The sequence below is a fragment of the Podarcis cretensis genome, assembly GCF_951804945.1.
Source record: "Podarcis cretensis genome assembly, chromosome: 14".
NCBI classification, from domain to species: Eukaryota; Metazoa; Chordata; class Lepidosauria; order Squamata; family Lacertidae; genus Podarcis; species Podarcis cretensis.
Window position 1 is genome coordinate 44,436,959 of NC_137183.1, and position 22,434 is coordinate 44,459,392.

Consider the following 22,434-nt stretch of genomic DNA (forward strand, 5'->3'; position numbering starts at 1 on the left):
TACATAATGAAGGAAGGCTGCTCAATTGTAAAGCAGTCCTTTTGTTTTATATCTTGTGCCATTCTAAATTTCCAGAGCTTAGTTATACCAATTCATCAAAGAGGCTCCTTCCATGAATTTCCAATACCTAGTTACAATAAGTCTTGGTGCAATTAACAGTGATTTAAAGCATGCATCTGCATTTTGCCCGCAAAAAAAAAGAAAAGAAAAATGGATTTAACAAAGCCAATTCTGGGCAAACCTTTTTCAGTCTTTTGCCAAAGACGGGACATCATAAATAAAAAGGAAAAACTTTATCCTGTAATCAGCTCATGATCTGCAATTTTAGATTTTTTTATGTGAGGTTTTTTTTAATGCACATACTGTATGTATGTATATATTTATGATTGCTGTAAACCACATCAGTATTTGTTTCAAGGACACTGAGATATACAAATATTTTAAGTAAGTAAAATAAATAAATAATCTTACATGTTATCTGCCATTTGATCTGAGGTTTCAGAACTATTTTGTGTGGTTCATCGTCTGCAAATGACTTCATGCGCAATTAAAAATATCCCTATTTAGAGACTGCAGTTGAAGTACTGATACCTTTCACAGATATGCATCCCTTCTGGAATCATGATATCCAATGCCATTTTATCCTTACTAAACCCATTAAACACCACATATGAAAATACACAACACACAGTGTAACAGTTTCTGGGGGGAAAACCTTTAAAAACACAATTATATTGCCTTCAGTTTTACCTTTTAAAAATGGGTAAATAAAAAGCTTATACTTCTAAAGTAAGAGAAACAATGAATCAGGCATTATTGCAAACTCTCTGTCAGGGAACTGCCATCGGAAAGGCAGGTGGTGGAAGGGCTCACGGAGGCTAGGAGAGACTCAGCAGCAGAAGAGGGAACCAGCAGGGGGAGAGAGGGAGCTCCAAGGGAAAGTGAGTCGGAGGGATGGCTCAGGGAGACTTCCAGCGAAAACAGTGGAGAAGTTTCAGGACCTCCTTTAGGTACACCCACTCCTCGCCGGAAACTGTCGTGCCGAGAATCTCGAAGACACGTTTCCGTTAAGGAGCTTTTATGTTGGAAGAGATTCCACAAACGCCCACTGTCAGATTCTGCCAGCGATTGAGGGAGTCATGTTTAAGGGGCTCCGCTATAGACAGAGCTTTGACAACCAGGACCAAGCTCTGGGGAACTAAGCTTTTATGCACAAGCAGCTAATCATCCCATCACAGCAATCCGACAGTCCCTGAAAGCCACTTGTGCAAGGAGTAGCATCATGAGCAACCCAACCGGAGCCGGAGACGCAGGAGGAGCTGGAGCGGGTCCAAGCCTGGAAGAAAGGTACAGGGTGTTGGAAGTCCAGCTAGCGCTGCAAACGGCGAGGCTTGAGGAGAGGCGGGCTCAGGATGCAGAAAAGGGAAAGACCACCCCACTCGCAAGGAAGGTGCCAGGATTGGTGCAAAAGTTTGGGGGTGATCCCAGAAATTATCAAGCCTTTAGGACAGAGATGCAATACGCCCTCAATCTGCAGTTTGATGACTTTCCAGATGAGGAATCGAGAGTGGCGTTTGTGATTGGGCATCTCGAGGGAGGGGCGAAAGACTGGGTGAGGCCCCTGATGGCAGCGAATAATGACGCTCTAAAGGACTCGAGAAAGTTTTTTCGCGCCATGGACCTGATGTTTTCCAGCGAAATCGAGCAGGGGGTGGTGCGCAGACAGTTAATGGCGTGTAAACAGGGGAACCGATCCGTCCGTGAGTACTGGACTGAGTTCACCATGTTGATCCATAAATTGGGGTGGGACCTGTCCGCGGGGCCGATACAAATGCTGTTCGAAGAAGGGCTATCCTCGGCGGTGAAGGACGAACTTTCCCAGGCGCCCAGGGCGGAGTCTATGGACCAGCTGACCAAATCCGCGCTGGCCATAGGAGCACGCCAGGAGGCGAGAGCTTTGGAGAAGCGGGAAGGGAAAGGGGAACGTTGGAGTGATTTCCGCATTCCAGAGATTCCAGAGCAGCACTCCCCGCCAGTAGAGCCGATGGAGATTGGAACAGCGCGCGCGCGTGGAGTTTCAAACCCCAATGAAGGGCGGAAGAAGGAGGGAAAGAGCGCCAAGAAATGTTTCCTCTGCCAACAGCCAGGTCACTTTGCCAGAGTGTGCCCGCAAAGGAAGGGGTGGCAAGGGATGGCGGGAGCTGTTGGGAGTGAGGAAGAGGAGGTGAAGGAGCAAGTAAAAGCCAACGCCTGGCTGCCACCATCGGGGCACAGCAGCCAGGCCAAAGAGCAGTGAATGTGCCCAAGCCGGAACCCCCAAGACCTGCGCTTGTCATAGAGGTGTTGCTAGAGCTGCCAAACGGACACCCACTAAAGATAAAGGCACTATTAGACTCAGGCAGCTCCTGTAATTTTATGAGTAAGGAGTTTGCAGCCGAACACCAGATACTGACTATCCCTTTAAGCAACCCTTTGCAGGTGACCACGATTGATGGGAGGGAGCTGTTGGGGGGAGAAGTAAACCAACAGACTGTCCCAATGATAATGAAGGTGGCAAGACACACGGAAGTGATAGCGTTTAATGTGGCCACCTTGGGAGGGGTGCCCATTATTTTGGGAATGAGTTGACTAGCGCTGCATGATCCGCTAGTGGGATGGCACCAGCGGGTAGTTTCCTTTGGGTCAGCACATTGTCTAGAACGCTGCAAGGAGGGGAAGGCTCAGGGAACAGCCAAAGCCACTCTAGCAGGGATGGAAGTAACAGATAAAGGGAAGGTGCCACGACAATACGCCGACCTGGGTAACGTCTTCAGCGAAAGAAAAGCAGATAAACTGCCCCCGCATAGACCCTTTGACTGTCAAATCAACCTACTCCCTGGAGCCCAGCTGCCAGTGGGCAAGCTGTACGCTATGTCCGATAGGGAAATGCAGGAGTTGAGGGAGTTCATTGACAAGAACCTCAAGCGAGGTTTCATCCGGGAGTCAAGGGTGGTAGGGGGTAGTCCAGTATTCTTTGTGGACAAAAAAAACATGGATAAACCCAGGTTGGTAGTGGATTACAGGGCCGTGAATGCCGTGTCCGAACCAGTGGCTTTCCCCATGCCCAGAATTGATGACATTTTGACCCGAGTAAGGAAGGGAAAGATTTTTACCAAACTAGACCTGAGGGGGGCGTATAACCTGATACGGATGAGGAAGGGAGAAGAATGGAAAACCACCATGTTCACCCCCTTGGGGGCCTTTGAGTATCTCGTTATGCCCTTCGGTCTACAAGCAGGCTCCGCCTGTTTTCAATCATTCATGAATCACGTCCTGGGACCTTTGCTATACAAGAATTGCGTGGCATTCTTAGATGACGTGTTGGTGTACTCAGAGAATGAGGAGCAGCACGTACTGGATGTCCGGGAAGTACTGAGCAGGCTGCAAGCAAATCAGCTGTGGGTGAAATTGGAGAAGTGTCAGTTTCATACCAGAGAGGTGGAATTCCTGGGGTACCGCTTGTCAGACAAGGGGTTGGCCATGGATCCCGGGAAGGTTCAGGCGGTACTGGAATGGAAGACCCCTAAAACGAAGAAGGACGTGCAAAGGTTCCTAGGGTTTGGAAACTTCTATAGGAAGTTCATCAAGAACTTTGCCCACTTGACGGCTCCCATCACTGACTGTCTCAGCAGCAAGAAGAAATTTGTTTGGACGGCAGAGGCGCAGCGAGCTTTCGAAAAGCTAAAGAAAGCATTCGCTTCCGAAGAACAGCTCCTGCACGTGGATTTACAAAAACCGATGAGAGTAGAAACTGATGCATCAGACAGAGCGGTAGGGGCGGTGCTTCTGCAGCCGGGGAAGAGTAAGTCGGAGTGGAGACCGTGTGCCTTCTTCTCGCGAAAGCTGAATAAATCCGAGAGGAACTACACCGTGTATGACCGAGAACTACTCGCCATTCATGAAGCGTTCCGGAGATGGCGACACTTACTGATTGGTGCACAACACAAAGTCCAAGTGTGTACTGATCACAAGAATCTAGAGTATTGGAGAACGGCCCGAGTGCTTAACCAACGACAAGTGCGATGGGCCCAGGAGTTCTCCAAATTCCACTTTGAAATTTGCTACGTGCCAGGCCCGGAGAACGTCAGGGCGGACGCTCTCTCTCGAAAACCAGAGTATTTAGAGGGGGAGGGGGCGCCAGAAGAGAGACATATCATCCCAGAGGACCACTGGGTGTGTGGGGCGGCATTGGTGGGGCAAAGAGAACTGGTAGAGGGAACTGAGAACGATGAATACGCCCAGGATAAGCTCAGAGGACTCCGAGGGGAGGGAGAGAACCCAGGAGGTTTCGAAGAAAGGAACGGGACATTGTATTACAAAGGGGCACTGTATATACCCGAAGGAGAATTGAGGGGCAGGGTACTCAAACAGTTATACGATAGCTCCACAGCGGGGCACTTCGGGCAACACAAAACCATGTGGTTGGTTACCAGGGAGTTTTGGTGGCCCAAGGTGAGGGAAGATGTACGGGATGCCAGCGGGCGAAAGGGGAGAGGCAGGCACCGGCAGGGTTATTGGAGCCACTACCCACACCAGAACGACCATGGGAGGCAGTATCCATAGATTTTATGACGGATCTGCCGAAATCCAAGGGGAAAACAGCTATCATGGTTGTAGTGGACCTATTAACCAAGATGTGCCACTTTATAGCATGCTCACATGCGGTCACGGCCAAAGAGACGGCAAAGTTGTTTGTAAAACACATTTTTAGGTTGCATGGCGCCCCCTTGAGGGTGGTCTCAGACCGAGGGAAACAATTTACGTCCAGGTTCTGGAGGAAGCTCATGAGCTTACTCCACGTAGAGGTTAATTTTTCGACTGCCCGACACCCAGAAACCAACGGGCAGGCGAAAAGAGCAAACAGTATTCTCCAACAATACTTGAGGTGTTATGTCAATGACAGAGAAAATGATTGGGTAGAAAAGTTGGCTCTGGCGGAATTTGCCTATAATAATGCAGAGAATGTGTCCACAGGGATGAGTCCCTTTTTGGCCAACTATGGGTGTCATCCCAGGGCATTTCCAGGGGAAGGAGGGGAAAGGTGGAGTGTCCCGGCAGCAGAACACTTTGTAGAAGAGATGGAAGCCATCCATCGTCAGCTCCAACTCAACCTAGAAAGAGCCAAAGAGGAATACAAGAAGCAAGCAGACAGGAACAGAAGAGAAGAGAAGGAGAAACCATAAGGGTGGGGGACCGGGTGTGGTTATCGACCCAAGGGTTGCCATTCAAGGGGGGATGTAAGAAGTTGAGACCCAAAAGGTTGGGACCCTTTGAGGTCATACAACAGGTCAATCCGGTGGCGTTCAAACTCAGGTTACCGGACCACATGAAACTACACCTAGTGTTCCACAGGTCATTACTTTCACCGTACAGAGGGGGACGTGAAAGGGAGGTTACTCAGGGACCAGTCATAGAAGAAAGGGAACGCAACAGCCACGTGGCGGAAATCATTGACTCCAGGTGGAAGGGAAATCAGGTGGAGTATTTGGTAGTTTGGGAAGGGGAACCAGAGTCAGAAAACACCTGGGTAGCTGCAGAGGAAGTCAATGACGAGCTTTTAATAGAAATGTTTCATCAACGGTTCCCAAGGAAACCTCAGTCGGTAACGAGGTTCCGAAGGGAATATTTTGGTACCACCGACGAGGAAGAGGAGTTCGAAGGGTTCCCAGAATCGGAACGGGAAGAAGGAGTAGACTCCGATGAGGAGGAGTACTCGGGGACAAGGGACGGCAACCGGTGGAGGGAAGTGTTCGAGTCTTCGGAAGATGAGGGAGGTTCTTTCCGGGGTTTTGCACCATCACCCCCAGTGGAGGAAGGAGAGGGAGGGGGTGAAGGGGGCCCTGGAGGGGAGGTGGATGTCAGGGAACTGCCATCGGAAAGGCAGGTGGTGGAAGGGCTCACGGAGGCTAGGAGAGACTCAGCAGCAGAAGAGGGAACCAGCAGGGGGAGAGAGGGAGCTCCAAGGGAAAGTGAGTCAGAGGGATGGCTCAGGGAGACTTCCAGCGAAAACAGTGGAGAAGTTTCAGGACCTCCTTTAGGTACACCCACTCCTCGCCGGAAACTGTCGCGCCGAGAATCTCGAAGATGCGTTTTCGTTAAGGAGCTTTTATGTTGGAAGAGATTCCGCAAACGCCCACTGTCGGATTCTGCCAGCGATTGAGGGAGTCATGTTTAAGGGGCTCCGCTATAGACAGAGCTTTGACAACCAGGACCAAGCTCTGGGGAACTAAGCTTTTATGCACAAGCAGCTAATCATCCCATCACACTCTCCTACCTGACTAATAAGGTTTAACAGAAGTTTCCCTTCTGACCCAACCAGACAGGTTAACAGCTGTGGAATCCAAGCCAGCCATTGGATAGGGGGGACTCCAATGCAGTACTTGTCAACAGCATCTGCTAGCGTGTTCTTGTCATCGTCGAAGCTCAGTAGCCAAAGGACCTAAAAGAAAAGAGTGAAAATGAAAATGAAGTCCTTTCATAGGAGAATGGGTAGATGACATTTCAATATCCCCCACATGGAAAGAGAGTTTGGGCAAAGGCTAAGTTCTGGTTTTTGCATGCTGTCACCCCCCTCACCTTTGTCACATCCATTAATTTCAATGGGTCTACTCTGAGTAGGACTAACACTAAATGCAATAAGAGTTGGAAGGCACCCCAAGGGTCGTCTAGTCCAACTCCCTGCAATGCAGGAATCTCAACTATCCAATGCCTCTAAGTTGCCATAACTTAAAACTTTATTTCAGCAGCTAGGTAGACAGTCTCCAAGGTTCTAAATGAAGGGAAAGACCTTTCCATTCAACACTCTAGTGAGCAACAGGTATCAGACAAAGTGTGATCTGACTATCTTCACTGGAATAACTTGAATGCTATTGTGAGATAAGCCCTTTGTATCTTGCTCCAGTCCAGAAAGATGTAAAACAGATCCAAAAAAGGGTTAACGAGGTCATGATTATTATGCCAAATGCTGGCAGGGAAATCCACCTTCAGCTATATAAATAATAAACAAACAAACAATGGGATAGCTTCCAAATTATATCAGAGACAATAAATGTCAGATATGTAAGATACTTTTGTAATCTGGAGAATTGTTATTAGGTGACTAACAAATGCAAAAAAAGAAGCAAAATATGAAGTCAAATCCCCTAAATAGTAATATTTGGAAAGAAGTAAGCTGGCAGAATTAAATGTAATGTGCAACAGCTGCAAGATTAAAATCAGCTCTGCTCTGCTTCACAGCTAAAAGTGTGTAGTGTTATGTGTTTACCCCAAAATGCCCATTAATACACAAATGCAAATTTAGTTTGGTAAAAACAGTACATTTTCTTTATTTTTAGATAACCAGCAGGTCACGTTTATGCACACTTTACATTTAAAACGAAAGCAATATTGAAAGACTGCAAGAGCCATTTAGGAACTCACATTTGAATTAGTTTGGCAACTTGCCCAAACAAATCTCTCTCTTTCTCTCTCTCTCTCTTAAATACAGGGCACAATACTAGTCATTTGTCAAAGATTAGGGGAGAAATCCATTTTAGAACCTTTTGGATTAAACCAAAGTTCAACTGAAGCTCAGGTGCTAGAAGCTATAACCCATTATTAAACTTCCATTTCAGCTGATAGAACTGGGTATGTTCTGGGGTACACTTTAGATTTTTTGAAACCGGGGCCACAATGACGATTGTGATATACGGCTAGTTTGGATATGTCAAGATATTCAACTGCTATATTATAATATATAGTAGGGATAAAGCAAGGCTCTTCGTCTAACTAGACCAACTTCCACTTGGCCCCTTTCCCAGTAAATTCCAACAGCAGTCAACACCGTGCCTTCTATATACTGTCGGACCCCCATTATCCACAACTGAGTCCAACATCTGGAGACCACCCCACTGCCCACCCCTGCTCTAGAGGGAACTGAGAAAGAAAGACACCCTTCTATTGGCCTGCTTTAGCAGCTGCTTACTCCAGCTTTTCCTAATTGATATAGTCCTTCTCTACCCCAGTAACTCAGCTTTCCTCAAACTGGAGCACACCACATGTTTGAACTTCATATACACAGACATTGCTGTTGATGTTGGCATCCATCCGACTGTCTCTGGAGACAATGGAGAAGGTCCCTGGAGGTGAAGTCCAACCGCTGCATTAAGCAGCACTGAAGTGACCTCAAATAAAAATAAAAGCACTGGGAACCAGGGAACCCCACAAACTGAATCCGAATCTGTTCCAGGTTTGAAGTCATTTGGATGTATACATCCAGGGTTCTTAAAGTAGGAATATAGTAATGGAGGAGGGGGAATGTGGCCTCAGGAGCATCTGGGTAGTTCATTATGTATCAGGGGAGAATATCTGAATCAATTGAATTTACCCCTCTTTCCTTGAAAGCAGTTGATGGCTACAGATAGTTTCACCTCTCCACCCCCCAACCTAAGTCAGCTCTGGCTAATTGCCAGTTGGTTGTGGAGACCATTTCTTTGCCATGACAGATGGCTTTGGTAAAGGATCAGGAAAGGTGACAATGCCTGTTGTGCACCCGTCTTCAAGGATGACTATCCTCAAAATGAAAAAAGGAGGCAAGAGAACACCCAATCTTTCGTTTCCCTAAACTCTGGTGAACTGTGCTAGAATGCAAAAGGCTGCTGTCCACACAGCTAGCGTGCATGTTGACTTCCTCCAACAACGTGTCTGCCGTTTAATGCTTATGTTCACCAACATCTGCTGAAGCCCTGAGTCTGTGTTTAAAACGTATGAATCGCGTGCCGTATCAGCATCCTTGTCACAACAGCCCATTCCCAACGGTATAATTTGTATGTCAGGCAGAAACGCCGGAGCTCCTCTTATAAGCCACATACACTAACACCTCTGCATTCACGGTATTTATTTTATTTTTAAAATTTCAATACTGCTTTATCTTTTTAAGAAAAATCTCAAAGCAGTTTACAGCATATTAAATCAATAAAACATAAATAAAACCATCTGAAGTAAGTCAAATATAGAGTATACAGTGGTACCTCGGGTTAAGTACTTAATTCGTTCCGGAGGTCCATTCTTAACCTGAAACTGTTCTTAACCTGAAGCACCACTTTAGTTAATGGGGCCTCCTCCTGCTGCTGCGCCGCCGGAGCACGATTTCTGTTCTCATCCTGAAGCAACGTTCTTACCCCGAGGTACTATTTCTACGTTTGCGGAGTCTGTAACCTGAAGCGTATGTAACCTGAAGCATATGTAACCCGAGGTACCACTGTATAGTCAAAGCAACACAACAGAAAACTAAAATATTATCTTAAAGATTTCAGAATGAGACATTACAAAGGAGGTCAACTGCAGAATACATATATAACATAGCAGGGCTGGTGAGTCTGGGCCTCGCCACCTAGGCCAGACGGAAAGGGCCTCACCTTTGCCAAATACTTCCTGGACTTGCTCTCATTCTGATGGCGACAGGCATGCAGGTAGCAAGTGATGGCCGAGACCCCGAGATGCAGCTGACGCTCCTTCACAAATATGTTTTCCAAGTAGTCTCCCCACATCGCCCAGGCCTTCACTAGAACGTCGTGCATCTGCACAGCTGCAGAGAAGGCTTTGTTTGCTTCCTCGGACCTGGGGGAAACATGATTGGGCAGGATACTTGCTGAAGTTTAACAAGCGCAAGGAACAACAAAGAGAGAATGGAATGCAACAGCAGAATCCCTAAATCAAACAATCAAGACGGTTCTTAGAAACGTCTGGAGTTTTCCATACTAAAAATAAAAATATCCCTGTGTTCCTTCGTATCAGGTTTTACCAACCTGCTCCCCACCGGATGTTTTGGATGACAGCTGCCATCAGCCCCAGCCAGTGAATAGCAGCTATAGTCCAAACATCTGGAGGGCACCGGGTTGGCAAAGGCTGCTTTATAATAATGTGGGGAAAGGAAGTAGCTGTACTTTATATCCTAGAGGTGAGAGGAAGCCAGTGCCAATTCCCCACCCAAATTATGTGTCTGCTGGATGAATTTATTCCTCCTATTCCTCAGCCTAAAGCCCAACATAGATCTATTGCAACTCCCCCCTCCGCTGAGAAACTGCACAAATCCACAGCTCCCTTCTGGGGAAGACACAAGAAACCTATTTCAGAGATTATGACAATGCAAAGAAACAGGAAGCACAAAGCGTCAGCACTTCCTGTTCCTTTGCATCAGAAGCTGCTCTCAGTTTTACTTAAGTTTGGACCACATAACCTGGAGTAACAGCCTGCAGCAATAAAAAAATTGATGGGACCAGGAGAAAAACATGGCAAATGGAAAATAACCTTATCTGTCAAATAGCTTATTAAACAGCTAATTAGCCTGGGTATTACTCAGCCACTTTATTTTTTGCTAACAGCTTTTCGTGTCCTAGGCTGTGCGGCGCGGCAACTTATTACTGAAGGAAAAGGCTGATAAATGGCTTGCCTTATTACGGCTTTCTACTGCTAACAACAGGATTTGTCTTTAGACTTCCTTTCTCCCTCGCCTCTCAGGTTATCTATCACTGACACCCCTGATGACTCTCTTTTATTCCTTTTGCCTTGCAGGCCAAGTGGGAAGAAGAGGGACTGCGCAAGTGACCTTTGGGTCCCAATTCAGTCGATAGCTGGGAAAGGGTAATAAAGAACGATTTTTAACTTGAAAACATGAAATTGGGAGCACAAGTTCCGACACTGTACAGGAAGCACGTTTTTGACAAGAGGATAGGTAAAGTTGGCACTTGAAAGTCCTTGATGGCAGATAAGCAGTGTAAATTATTCAGCCCGGCCGTCTTGATGGAGAAACCTTCTAAAGGCGCACTTGCGGCTGTTCAAAAGGAGCACATTGTGCTTCCTTGCTAAATTAATTACCTTTCCCCTATTTAAAATTCTCTCTAGATTTCCTCCGGAGAGAGGACAGTGATTCCTTCTGCCGTAAGCGATTGTGAAGCTAGGCGGTATACATTTCAAAAGCACATTGATTTTCCGCCTCTGAAGTGGCTACAGCAGAGTGCCAACGAACAGCTTCTCCTGCATTCTCAGCATGCGAAGTGGCGCAGTGCATCAAGCTCAATCTGGAGGGAGTCTGAAAATCTGTTTGCGCGGAATGGCTGACAGTCAAACTACTGCTGAACAGATGTAGAGGTACCCTAAACCTACCCTCTCCTTCTCCGTTTGGAATAGTTTCGAAAAGCAAGAGTTGTACAACTGGTGTGGCCCATCTTGGGTCAGACTGTGAGCCACTTGTGGGCCCCGATCCACCAGCTGAAGACTGGTAGTCTATCTCTCTCTACTATATGGACCACTAAATCGTTGTCACAAGCTTTGCCAATGTTCTACAGGCTTCCATATTTTATATTGGAATTTCAGAGATGCTTTCACTTTCCCCCTCCCTCCTTCCCTCTCTTTGCCCTCCCCCCTTCATGTTGAAACGAACATAATGGATGCTAGCTGGGTCCTGCTTCTCTGGTTGCCGTGGTGACGCCAAGTGCCATTGGTTAATGGCATTGGGGAAACAACTGCCAATAGAGAGAAGCTGTGTGAAAGGCCCCATGAAGGGTCATGTCTCTGAGTGAGTTTTTATCCCTTTTCTTTGCCTTCGCTGTCTGGGGTGGGTCATTTGGTGCTAAACCTTAAGAGAAATGTGGGGTTTGTGGAGTATGGGAGTAAGACGCACTGAATTCAATGAGACTTGCTTCGAACTGAACATATATCTAGGATTACGTTGTTTGGAATGGGTTTAAGGAGGCTGACTGGTCCTGGGGTTTCCAGTGCAAAAGGATGGTCCTAAGCCCCTCTCTCAAAAGTAACTACCTCACTTTAACTTCCAGTTGCGATCTCTTCCATCTCTATCAGATTACAGGCCTGGTGGGGGCTGCCAAAGAGAAAGGGCAGAAAACCCCCATTTACCATTTATTTTAGCATTTACCATTTATTTTAGATCATCTCATCCCACATGAGCCTGCTTCCATAGACACTGCTACAGGTGCCACATAATACACGTTCTGCATTTGTAAGAACTCAGTCATTTAATGTGTACACTTTGAAACTCCCTGCCTATTGAGACCAAGCAGAAGCCTTCACTGTACTCTTTTCAGCTCCTTGCTAAAAACACCTGCCACCTAGACCAGGGGTCTGCAACCTTTAAGACAAAAAGAGCCACTTGGACCCATTTCCGAAGGAAAAAAAACTGGGAGCCGCAAAACTCGTCATTATAAAAATAACTTTTTTGTCACTTTTTTATTATTTCTTTGTTTGACCCCTCAGAATTACTCCTCCTCATAGAAATAAACGTTAAATTAACAAGTTACCTTTTTTGTGTGTGTGTTCTTCACTCCCCTTCAAAACAGTGACCAGCGTACATGCCCCCTTTCAATGCAGTGACCAGCGTACATGCCCCTTACAATGTAGCGGGCGGGCGGGAGGGAAGGTGACATCGGGACGGTGCGTGACTAATGCACGCACCGCCCCTATGCGACGTCACAGCCAGTACAGCGCCCGCCACAGTGGGGAGTGTCGGGGCGCACAATGCGCCTCCTCCCCTCGCTAGTATCCGCCCCGGAGCCACGGCAAAGGTGTAAAAGAGCCACATGCGGCTCCGGAGTCGCGGGTTGCAGACCCCTGACCTAGACGCTTAGAAAGTTGAGGTGATTTTATTGCTTTAGTGTTTTAACTTTTGTTATGTTTTAAAGTAGGTTTGCAAATTTTTCTTGACTTTACTGTTATCTTTTTGTACACCGCTCTGAGGGTTGTTTTTTTAAAAAATGACCAAGTAGTGTATAAATTTTATGAACTAAAAAAATTATAAGAAAAATGATCCCTCACCATCAACATCCCAGCTTACTCTTAAAAAATAATTATATCACCATTGGAAAACTCAGCACACAGGTGGGCAGCTGCAGTCAATCTTTCTTCCATGCAGTGTGGGGTACAGATAATGAGCGTAATTACTCCCACCCACACTGAAGCTGTGACTTTTTCAACTGTGTCTTTTTACTTAGCCTCTGAATCACTGTGTTCTGGCATATACATTCCCAGATGTGTGTTCAACACCTAACCCAGTCATACGTACTTGTTAATCTGAGCCAAAAACATCCCCTTCAGCGCGTAGAACTCTGCAGTCATCTCCTTGGTAAAATACTTCAGATTTGTTGATTCAATAACCTCAAGGCCCTGTTCAATAGATTTTTTACACAGCAAGAACTGTAAAATATATATCACAAGGCAAATCGAAACATATGAAGAAGAAGAAAACGAAGTATCAAAACTTTTAAAAGGATATTTCATGAGCTTCCAAATGGTGAAGAGTCATGCCGTCCATACCTAAATGTAACCATTTTTCTTGTTCTGAATCAGGAACCCAGAGCTGGCAATAATATGCATACTAGCACTGTTGCAATTTGTGCACTGATATTTTACCCTTTTGCACTGTCAAGGGGCAGGGGGATCAAGCAGGAAGGAAATGCAGGCATTGGATGGGCACTGGGTGGGGGAAAGGAGAAAAATCATGAAATGGCTAAGAGTAGTAGGGGGGACCTAAATGGCCAGGTGCATCTTTTCAGAAGAAGGGAGGAGTTCCTGCCTGGCAGGATGGAGGATCTGATACTGCAGGCTGTGGCTCCTTTGCAGGGGGCTTCCCTGCAGGAAAAGTGCTTGCAAGCAAGCAGTCCCCCACAAAACAAATTATGGGGAGCGATACAAATTGATCCAAGGCCTGATAAAGGCTGGTTGGTCCCCAGGTTGGCGTGGTGTGGGCTGATCAAGGGCGCCCAGATCAGGGCCATGGGGTGAATCCGGGAGTCTGTGTGCAGCCTTATAGCTCCTGCAGTTATCTGGGTAGCCAAGTTGTTCACGGCTTTCAAAGGTAAGTTTTAAAGACAATTAAGTTAAAGATGTGAATAAAGAGCCAGCGGAAGTCTTTGAAAACCAGCACAATGTGCATAATAAAACGGCCATGCCAATCAAATTTTCGAAGGCCGTATTCTACATCAGATGTGTTTTCAAGGGAAGCCCCGCATATAACGCGTGACAGCAATCCAATGAGAAGTGTTTGCAGCTGGCGATCCAGCCAAAACTGGTAGAAAGCAGTCTGTGTCACAATGGCTAACTAGGCCTCTAGCACAGGGGTTGTCAACCTGGTCCCTACCGCCCACTAGCGGGCGTTTCAGGATTCTAGGTGGGCGGTAGGGGATTCTACGGCACCAGCTGAATTCTCCTTCCATGGAGCACTGGTGGGCGGTAAGGAAATGTTACCATCAAGAAAGATGCATTAGTGGGCGGTAGGTATAAAAAGGTTGACTACCCCTGCTCTAGCATCTCCCTCCCTCCCTCTCTCTCTCTCTCTCCTCCCCACCCCTCTCTTTCTCACTAACACACACTCCTGCAAGTGGCAACCTAATCTTTCAAGGGAAGCCCATCCAAAACAGAACACACACTAAATTCCTTGATCCCATTTAACATTGCTTACATAACCGGTGTCCTAACACCATCAAAATTCCACTGCATTATGATGCCCCATAGTAACATGTGCCGTTGCTATACCTGCATGCACTCGTTTTTGCCCATGACTCCAGCCAGCTGGAGGTAGCATTTGACTTGCTGTCGGATCTTCTGGAAGCAATCCACAATTGGCACCGTTGGAATAGTGTGAATGCGACTCAAGATGTCCAGAGCCACGTTGACCAGCCCTTGCTTCCGAGCGATCTTCCCATACTGGATAATGGCAGAGGCTGAAGCGTGGACACCCAGCATAGCATTATTGGAGCTAGGATCGTGCTGAGTGCTGTTCTCGTATGCACTGACGATGGCTAGGGAAACCCGAGAGAGCAAAACTTTTTAAATTACGTTAAATGAATTTACACATGTTTATTTTTGATTCATCATTACGTTTGCATCCTTAAGGTGGGATCTTGCGGAGGGTTCGGCAAGATCACTGGATCGCCTCAGTCCACAAAGCCATTTCTTCAATACCTTATGGCTCACTGAGAAATCAAGCAAGCTATGGCTTGGAACAGGCATGTCCAAAGTCTGGCCCAGGGGCCTAATCCAGCCCCTGTGTCAGTTTGGACATCCCTGGAAGGACATGAATGAACCCAGGCTCCTCCAAGGCTCACGTGTTCCCCCTTCCCCACAGCTGGAAATTTCTGACATGGGCTTGTTTAAAATAAAGAAGAAGCTTTGAAACACCTCCTCTCAGCCACATCATAGGAGGGGGTGGGACTTGTCAGCCTGGGAGGAGATTTGGCTTGGTCGTATCTCACTAAACCTATAAGACAGCATGAGTTCCACAAGCAGTTGCTTTCTCCCGGCACCAGTGACCCAATGCTTCATGTCTTGAAGTGACTCATATCACAGCAAGAGCAGCTAATGTATTCCGTTCCTTCCGCCAGAGTCAGACATCTAAATGCTACTCAGAAAGTTAAGCTGGTCCCAAAACAGCAGCTATGTTACTGATCCTGGGCAACTTCTGAACACAATCCCAGGTGCTGGTTTTAAGCATGTAAAACCTCATGCTGCTTGGGAACTGGGCATCTGAAAGACCTGTCTTCCCATGCAAACTTGTCAGATTATCTTAATTATTCTAGATCCTTCCTTGGGTGCTCCTAGCCACCAGCAATTAAATAGGTGAACACCAGGAAAATGACTTTTTTCAGATGTCCTGCATCAATGGAAATGTGCCTGGCATCAAATCCATCAGCTTTCAGTCACCAGGTGCCTATCGTTTTATGTACCCAGGCTTTCCTTATCTTGCCGGCCTGTGCTATGCTAGTTCCACTTGCTTTCTTTTGTCTTGTTGTTTTTACTGAGTTTTGTTGTTGTCTGTATTGTACTATGCGACTTGATCTATTGGTAAGCTGCTCAGAAAATATTTTGATTAAAAAGCTGGATAAAAATAAATATGAACTCACTCAGCCACCTACCCACCCACCCAGTCTTGGCTCTGAATGCTTCAGTGCCCAGATTGATGCACATTGTCAAATATACATGATTGTGCCTCATCAACAGAGTGGAAAAACATTCCATACACCTAAGCCCCAGCCTTATAAAGAGCCTGAAGTTTAAATCAACCAGCATCAACTGTTTTGGTGCCTGGGAATTTTCTCCCCAGACCTGCTTATGAAAATGGAAATTTAAAATCACCCTCAATTTTTTGCATTTTATTTCTGTCCCAGGAACGGGTCTCAGATACAACAGTTTTAGGAGATAGTTTTCTAAAAGGCCGGAATAACAAAATCACCTTGCCAACCAAGAATTAGATCACAATTCCTTATGCGTTTTTGAAAGCCAAAAATTCATACCTTTTATGCGAGGGGTGGAAAGGGGAGGGTATCTTCCCCGAAATAGGCTATAATGGGACTGGGGTGTTTTTACCTTGGTAATGATGTTGCCTCCACATGAAAATGCTGCTCCAGTGGGACAAGTCATCTGACACAATTGGCAACCTGTTCCTCCAAGTTTTCACAACAGTCTTCATGTCATGCAGGCTGTTATTCCTCCCAAGATTGGCCGGCTGTAACCCTGCATTTATTTGAGCTGCTTCCTGAAGTTCAATTATTTGCTGTGCTGCCTAGGAGGATGAAGGTTGTAAAAGTTATAGCACATGTGTCATTGGTTCCTCATCAGGAAGGGGGGGGGGACTGTCTTAACCACATGCAGCACCAACGGCTGAGTGATTTGTTTTGCCCATTGAAGACCATTCACACATTACAATGAAGAACGTTGAAGTCAACGTCACAATATAGTTGGCTGGTTTCTTTTAATGCTGTTGATCAGATTATCAAGGTTCATTATCCACCCTCTTCTAAGGAAACAAACAGGGCCATGAATACTCATTAATGCAAAACAACACACATTCCCTGGGACAGAAAAGCTGCTTTAAGATCATGGCAGGGGTCTTGCTAAACCAACACCAACACCAAACCCAAACAGCTGTTGTCTCCAACGGCATATAACATGCTGTTTTTGAAGTGCCACTCACTGGCCATATGGCATTATACAGACGGTGACATGTCTCTGAATTGTTTTGGAGAAGAGTAAAATGGTGGGTCTATGAAAGTTTTGTTCATAGCTATGAAAAAGATGATAAAATGATTTTATTTTCTCTAGGAAATAGGACTGTAAAGGCCAGGAAGCTAAACTGACCATCACAGGGACTCAGAACCGGGTTCCTGGCTTCTAGACTGAACACTGTTCCTCTCTACTCTGGGGCAACGCAGCTTACAAATGGGTGAGAGCTTATAGATGCACTAGATGCAACAGCATGTGTAAAATAGCACAGCCTAAGATACAGGTAGCGGACGTGGTGCCCTCCAGCTGCCTTAGATCAATGTTTCTGTGGTGGTAGCAAGCATCTGATACATTTTTTTTTTTAATTTTTCAGTCTGCCACTGTAAACTTTAATTTGTTTTAGGGGTTATTTGAGGGGTGGGTGGGTGTGAAATCATGCAAATCCAAGAGGACCCTTTTAAATTCTATTGGATATAACTTATGCAGGCGCCTTGGAAAAGAGGATGGAGAGGAGTACATAAACCTTTTCTGTGTGACTGGGAAGGGGAAAGAGAACCAGCCCGTTATGATGGTGCCCATAGCACACTCTCAAGTTTTCAAATGTACCTATGGATCCAAAAGGGTTGGCGACCCCTGGTCACCCCACTCTGGCTTACTTCAAACAGCCCTTCCTTCAAACACATTCTGCAAATCCAGTATGTACTCACCTTATGCAGGACAAATGCAATGCAGCAGCACTTTGACAGCCACCAAAAAGCAGCACAGAGTTAGTTAAGCTCTGGGCAGGCCTATAAACTTTACTGGAATTCAAATCCTTTGTAGAGATGTAACCATTCACAAAGCAGCTTCTTGAGAGATGAACACTTGTCTTAGCTATTAATCAACTAAGATAACTGCCTCCCACCCCCCAAAAAAAATCTGTCTACACGTACACACAAATCTCTGGGAACAAAATAAATTAAGGAGAGAAACACCACCAGCACCTGCAAACATATAGGCATACACACACACACACACACACACACACACACAATCACCAGAATTTCAGCTCTCACAATAGCTTAACCTTCATCCTCCTCCCATTCATCATGCAAATTTAATTTTCTAGCAGGTATTTAATCACTCACTATCTGATGCAGGAAAAAGTAATTACTGCTGAGTAGCTTCATTGCCATGCTGGCAACTTTGTCATTCACTGCCTATTTTAGCAATTTGACAATGAGAATGTATACGAAGGTTTTCGACACGCCACACAATGCGCATGGAAGTGTTGAGAATGTATTTATCACTATTAATTCTTACAACCGTGCACATGTGGCAAACTGAAATGGTAGCTCCTACTTACTGAAAGAGGTCAATGCAGCACTTTGCCTATTATCCATCTTAACTCTTTCAGACATGCTCTCATCTTAAGGCTGAAGTTTGTTATCAAGTCATTAAAACAAAAAGGCAGAAAATGCCACAAAAGGGATGCAAGGATGCATAGACAACCTCCAGTATTATCCCAGTCTGTATCTCTATTTGAACTATTTATATACCGTATTTTTCGCGCCATAGGACGCACCACCCCATTAGACGCACCTAATTTTTTTTTGGGGGGGGGGTTGGGGGAAATAAAGAAAAAAAATTATTCCCCCCCCCCAGGCATGGGGCTGGCGCGGGGGAAGCCTGAGCTTCCCCCGACCCCAGCCCCCAGAACAGCCTGCAATCCGCAAGCCTAGGGAGCCGCGCCAGTCTCCCCAGGCTTGCGGAGAGCTGCGCGAAGCCCAGGAGCGCTCTTCAGTGCGCCCAGGCTTCCGAATGCAGGCAGCTCTGCGCAACCTTTGGGAGCCCGGTGCGGCTTCGCGCTGGGCTCCCGAAGGTTGCACAGCTCTGCGCGCCGCCCGGGAGTGCAGGCAGCTCTGCGCGACCCTCGGGAGCCCGGGAGCTTCGTGCCAGGCTCCCTAGGGTTGCGCAGGGCTTCGTGAAGCCTGGAGAGCGAGAGGGGTTGGTGCGCACCGACCCCTTTCGCTTTCCAGGCGTCAGCGAAAGCCTGTATTCACCCCATAGGATGCACACACATTTCCCCTTCATTTTTGATGGGGAAAAGGTGCGTCCTATAGGGCAAAAAATACGGTAGATAGATATTGTATTGCATTCGTGAGGTTATTTTAAATGGTTTTATGTATGGAACTGTTTCAAAACTTTGCTACTTTTATGATTGCAATTGTTTAATAATTGTATATTTTATTGCTGCAACCCACCCTGGGGCCTTACAGTAAAGGACAGGTAACAGATCTAATAAACAAATAGAATAACATGTCCTGCAATATTTTTTGTTCGCTGAGTGCCATGGGGGTAAAAACAGGCATGGCATATCAAGATGAGTGTGCATGCGTGTGTATACACCTTGCTCTTTGCATGGTTCCTTACAGGAAACCTAGGAACAAAATTCCGTACAGAGCCTGCATGTTGATTTTAAAGACCAGGTTTTTCAGAAACACCTTTTGCAGCAACGACAAGAAAGTTCTCTGTGCTTAGGAGGGTCCTAGATTTATTTATTAGATTTATATACTTCATAAGTTCTCAGGGCAGTTTGCAGAATAAAATACAGGATAAAAACAAGCCTATAATTAAAAATAAATTAGCAAAACAATACCCCCCCAAAGGAGGGTCTGACAACTTGCAGCAATCTCTGGCTCACCTGAAGAAGGGGCGTGTGGACGTGTGAAACCACCTGAGGAAGTCTTCGCCATTCCCGGATAGCCAGGCCACTGGCCATTTCAACCAGACGCTCTATGTAGTTGAGCTGTTGTTCCTCGGGATGGCAGATTGCCAGGTATCCACGGTACATGTTGACTTTCCATGCCATCTCTTTGGGGCAACTCAACTCCACCTTGGGGCAAAACGAGACATTACAATGCTTTTTGTAGGCGAAAACACTGCAAAAGAAAAAAAGAGCAGCTGGGTTTTCAGACACAACGCAAAACCGTGCTTTCTGCTAACCGCGGTGAAAAACTCACACCACGGTTTGCAAAATTGCTCGCCCACTTTCGTTTTTCATCTGCCCAGGATTCAAGTTCCTAAATTCACACCTGTCTCCATGATGCTGCCCTTGTGCTGAAGGGGTCCAAACTGTTGCTTGACAATAGTTTGCAAGATTCATAACAGTTAACCACATTTTGGAAAACTGTTTTCAACTTATGGTTTCATGTCCTGACTCGGTGAGCTCCAAACAAACCAAGGTCTGTTGGCAGACACACATGCATTAAAACAAAATGTGTCTTAGCTTAAAAAAATGGTGGACATTAAAATAAGGGAGGGAAACCTGTGGCCCTCCATACTACATTGCTCCCATCATGCCAGATGATTTACCATGTTGGTGGGAGCAGGTGGGAGTTTCTTATTTTATATTCTTTACTGAAAGATAAAAAATACATAATTACAAGTGCACAGAGTAAGATAAGATGCAAAGAAGAAGAAATAGCACTGATACAGAAAACAAAACCGAACAAAAACACTTGTAGACATTACAAAAAGTTGTTACTGCGTAACCTAATACGGCATTTATAAAAATGAATTCCAAGTATCGTTAAATTTGTCCATGACCTGCATAATGGAGTCCAGTACGTTCTAAATATTGTATTTGCTTGTATGAGTCTCAATTTGAGGTCCAGAGACACACTTGTTATAGAACTTAACACAGTTTTCCATTGTTTGGTCAAGTTCAAGATCTCCAGTTCTTTGTACTGAGTTCATATAGGTGGCTCAAAATTGTCACATTACACAACACCAGTGCCATTTACCTACAGTGGAAAGTGGACAGTAAGCATAAATGTAGAAGCAGCATGGAGGCAATTTGGCCTCAACATCCTTGTATTTATGAAAAACATGTTTTCTGGCTTTAAAAAAAAAAATTCCAGAGCAGCTCAATTTACAGCTTCACTTATTTTCTCTTTAGTTCATTAGTATAGGCCTCATTACTGAAAATCTCTCTTTCAATCCAAGCTCCAGCTATGGCATGTCCGCAGTTGCTGGTGGCTGTCACGTCGATTCAGCCTGCAAGCCTTCACAACGCGAAGCTGTCAGACATGATCAATTCACTTGGCTGCAATTCAAGGCTTCAATTCTACCCTGCAATCTATTCAGTACTGCACAGCTGCAGGGGGAGGGGGGACGTGGAAACAGCACCAAAATATGATGATGTTCATTATTATGAAATGATTCCATAATTATTGAAGGGATTGGGCTTCCATGAGCGGGATTGTGGTTCTGTTAAAACTTTAAACCAACAGGGAGTACCCAACAGCTGAGTAAAATAGAGTTTTCAGGAGAGAGGATTGCAGCAGGTATCTGTCCTCAGAGCGTCACCTCCTTTCTTAATAATGTAGAAAACTTTACATTTCCTATGGCTGCACTCAGGTTGTGGACACTCCTTCAAAGATAAAAGGACTCCTTCATCCTGGAAGCAATCTTTATCAAGACATGTTTATTTCAGCTCCCTATTTCACAGCTGAGTGAAATAATACGTAGCCCGTTTCATTCCTATGCTAAATTCCTCAATATTATGTGTGTCTGTGTCTGTGTATATTTCCCAAATTGTCCTTCAGGGCCTTAACCAATGCTAAAAGTACAGAGTATTATGGACCTTTACCTCAAACATAATCCACAGTTATGAAACAATATATAGCAGCATTTGGACACTGAGAGCAAAGCTTCTTGCTAATATTTCACAGGAAGCAACACGGCTTTCCTGGACATAAGGATGCCCCACAGAGTCATAGTTCCCACTAGCATCCACCCTAGTACTGATGTCTCCAGATAATCCAAATCTCAAATTCCATGAAAATGTTGCCATTGATTTGAACAGAACGGATTCACTCTACACAGCCCTTGAATTTGTTTATTTACTCCATTTCAATCTCGGGGTAAACTCTAGCCTTTGCCTGCTCCTGCACACGTCAAGAAGCATAAACCGTCGGAAATGGCAGCGTGTGGCAGGCTGGGAGGATGATGAGCTATAGTACTGAGGCCACGTGGCAACTCCAGCACCCACCACTCCAAGATACAATGCAACTACGCCATTTTGAACTCACAGCTGTCCATGGAGGCACAGGTCAATTCTGTGTCCAGGGCAGTGGTCTACCAGCTCCATCTGGTACACAGGCTGAGACCCTACCTGCTTGCGCACTGTCTTGCCAGAGTGGTGCATGCTCTGATTATCTCCCGCTTGGACTACTGCAATGCGCTCTACATGGGGCTACCTTCGAAGGTGACCTGGAAACTGCAACTAATCCAGAATGCAGAAGCTAAACTGGTGACTGGGAGTGGCTGCCGACACCGGTCCTGAAAGACCTACATTGGCTTCCAGTACATTTCTGAGCACAATTCAAAGTGTTAGTGCTGACCTTTAAAGCCCTAAACAGC

The 22,434-nt window shown here is 45.8% G+C and overlaps 1 protein-coding gene across 4 annotated transcripts in view; it reads right to left on the reverse strand.

Moving 5' to 3' along the window:
* Positions 1 to 22,434, reverse strand: part of TRRAP (transformation/transcription domain associated protein) — a 167,047-nt gene that overhangs the window by 45,763 nt on the left and 98,850 nt on the right. For all 4 annotated transcript variants that reach the window (XM_079953626.1, XM_079953625.1, XM_079953623.1 and 1 more), the window contains 6 exons: positions 19,712 to 19,903; positions 16,393 to 16,588; positions 14,563 to 14,828; positions 13,094 to 13,194; positions 9,435 to 9,636; positions 6,314 to 6,478 (listed from right to left, as the gene is read on the reverse strand). In XM_079953626.1, the coding sequence (XP_079809752.1) occupies positions 6,314 to 6,478; positions 9,435 to 9,636; positions 13,094 to 13,194; positions 14,563 to 14,828; positions 16,393 to 16,588; positions 19,712 to 19,903 (1,122 nt within the window). The remainder of the gene's footprint in view (positions 1 to 6,313; positions 6,479 to 9,434; positions 9,637 to 13,093; positions 13,195 to 14,562; positions 14,829 to 16,392; positions 16,589 to 19,711; positions 19,904 to 22,434) is intronic.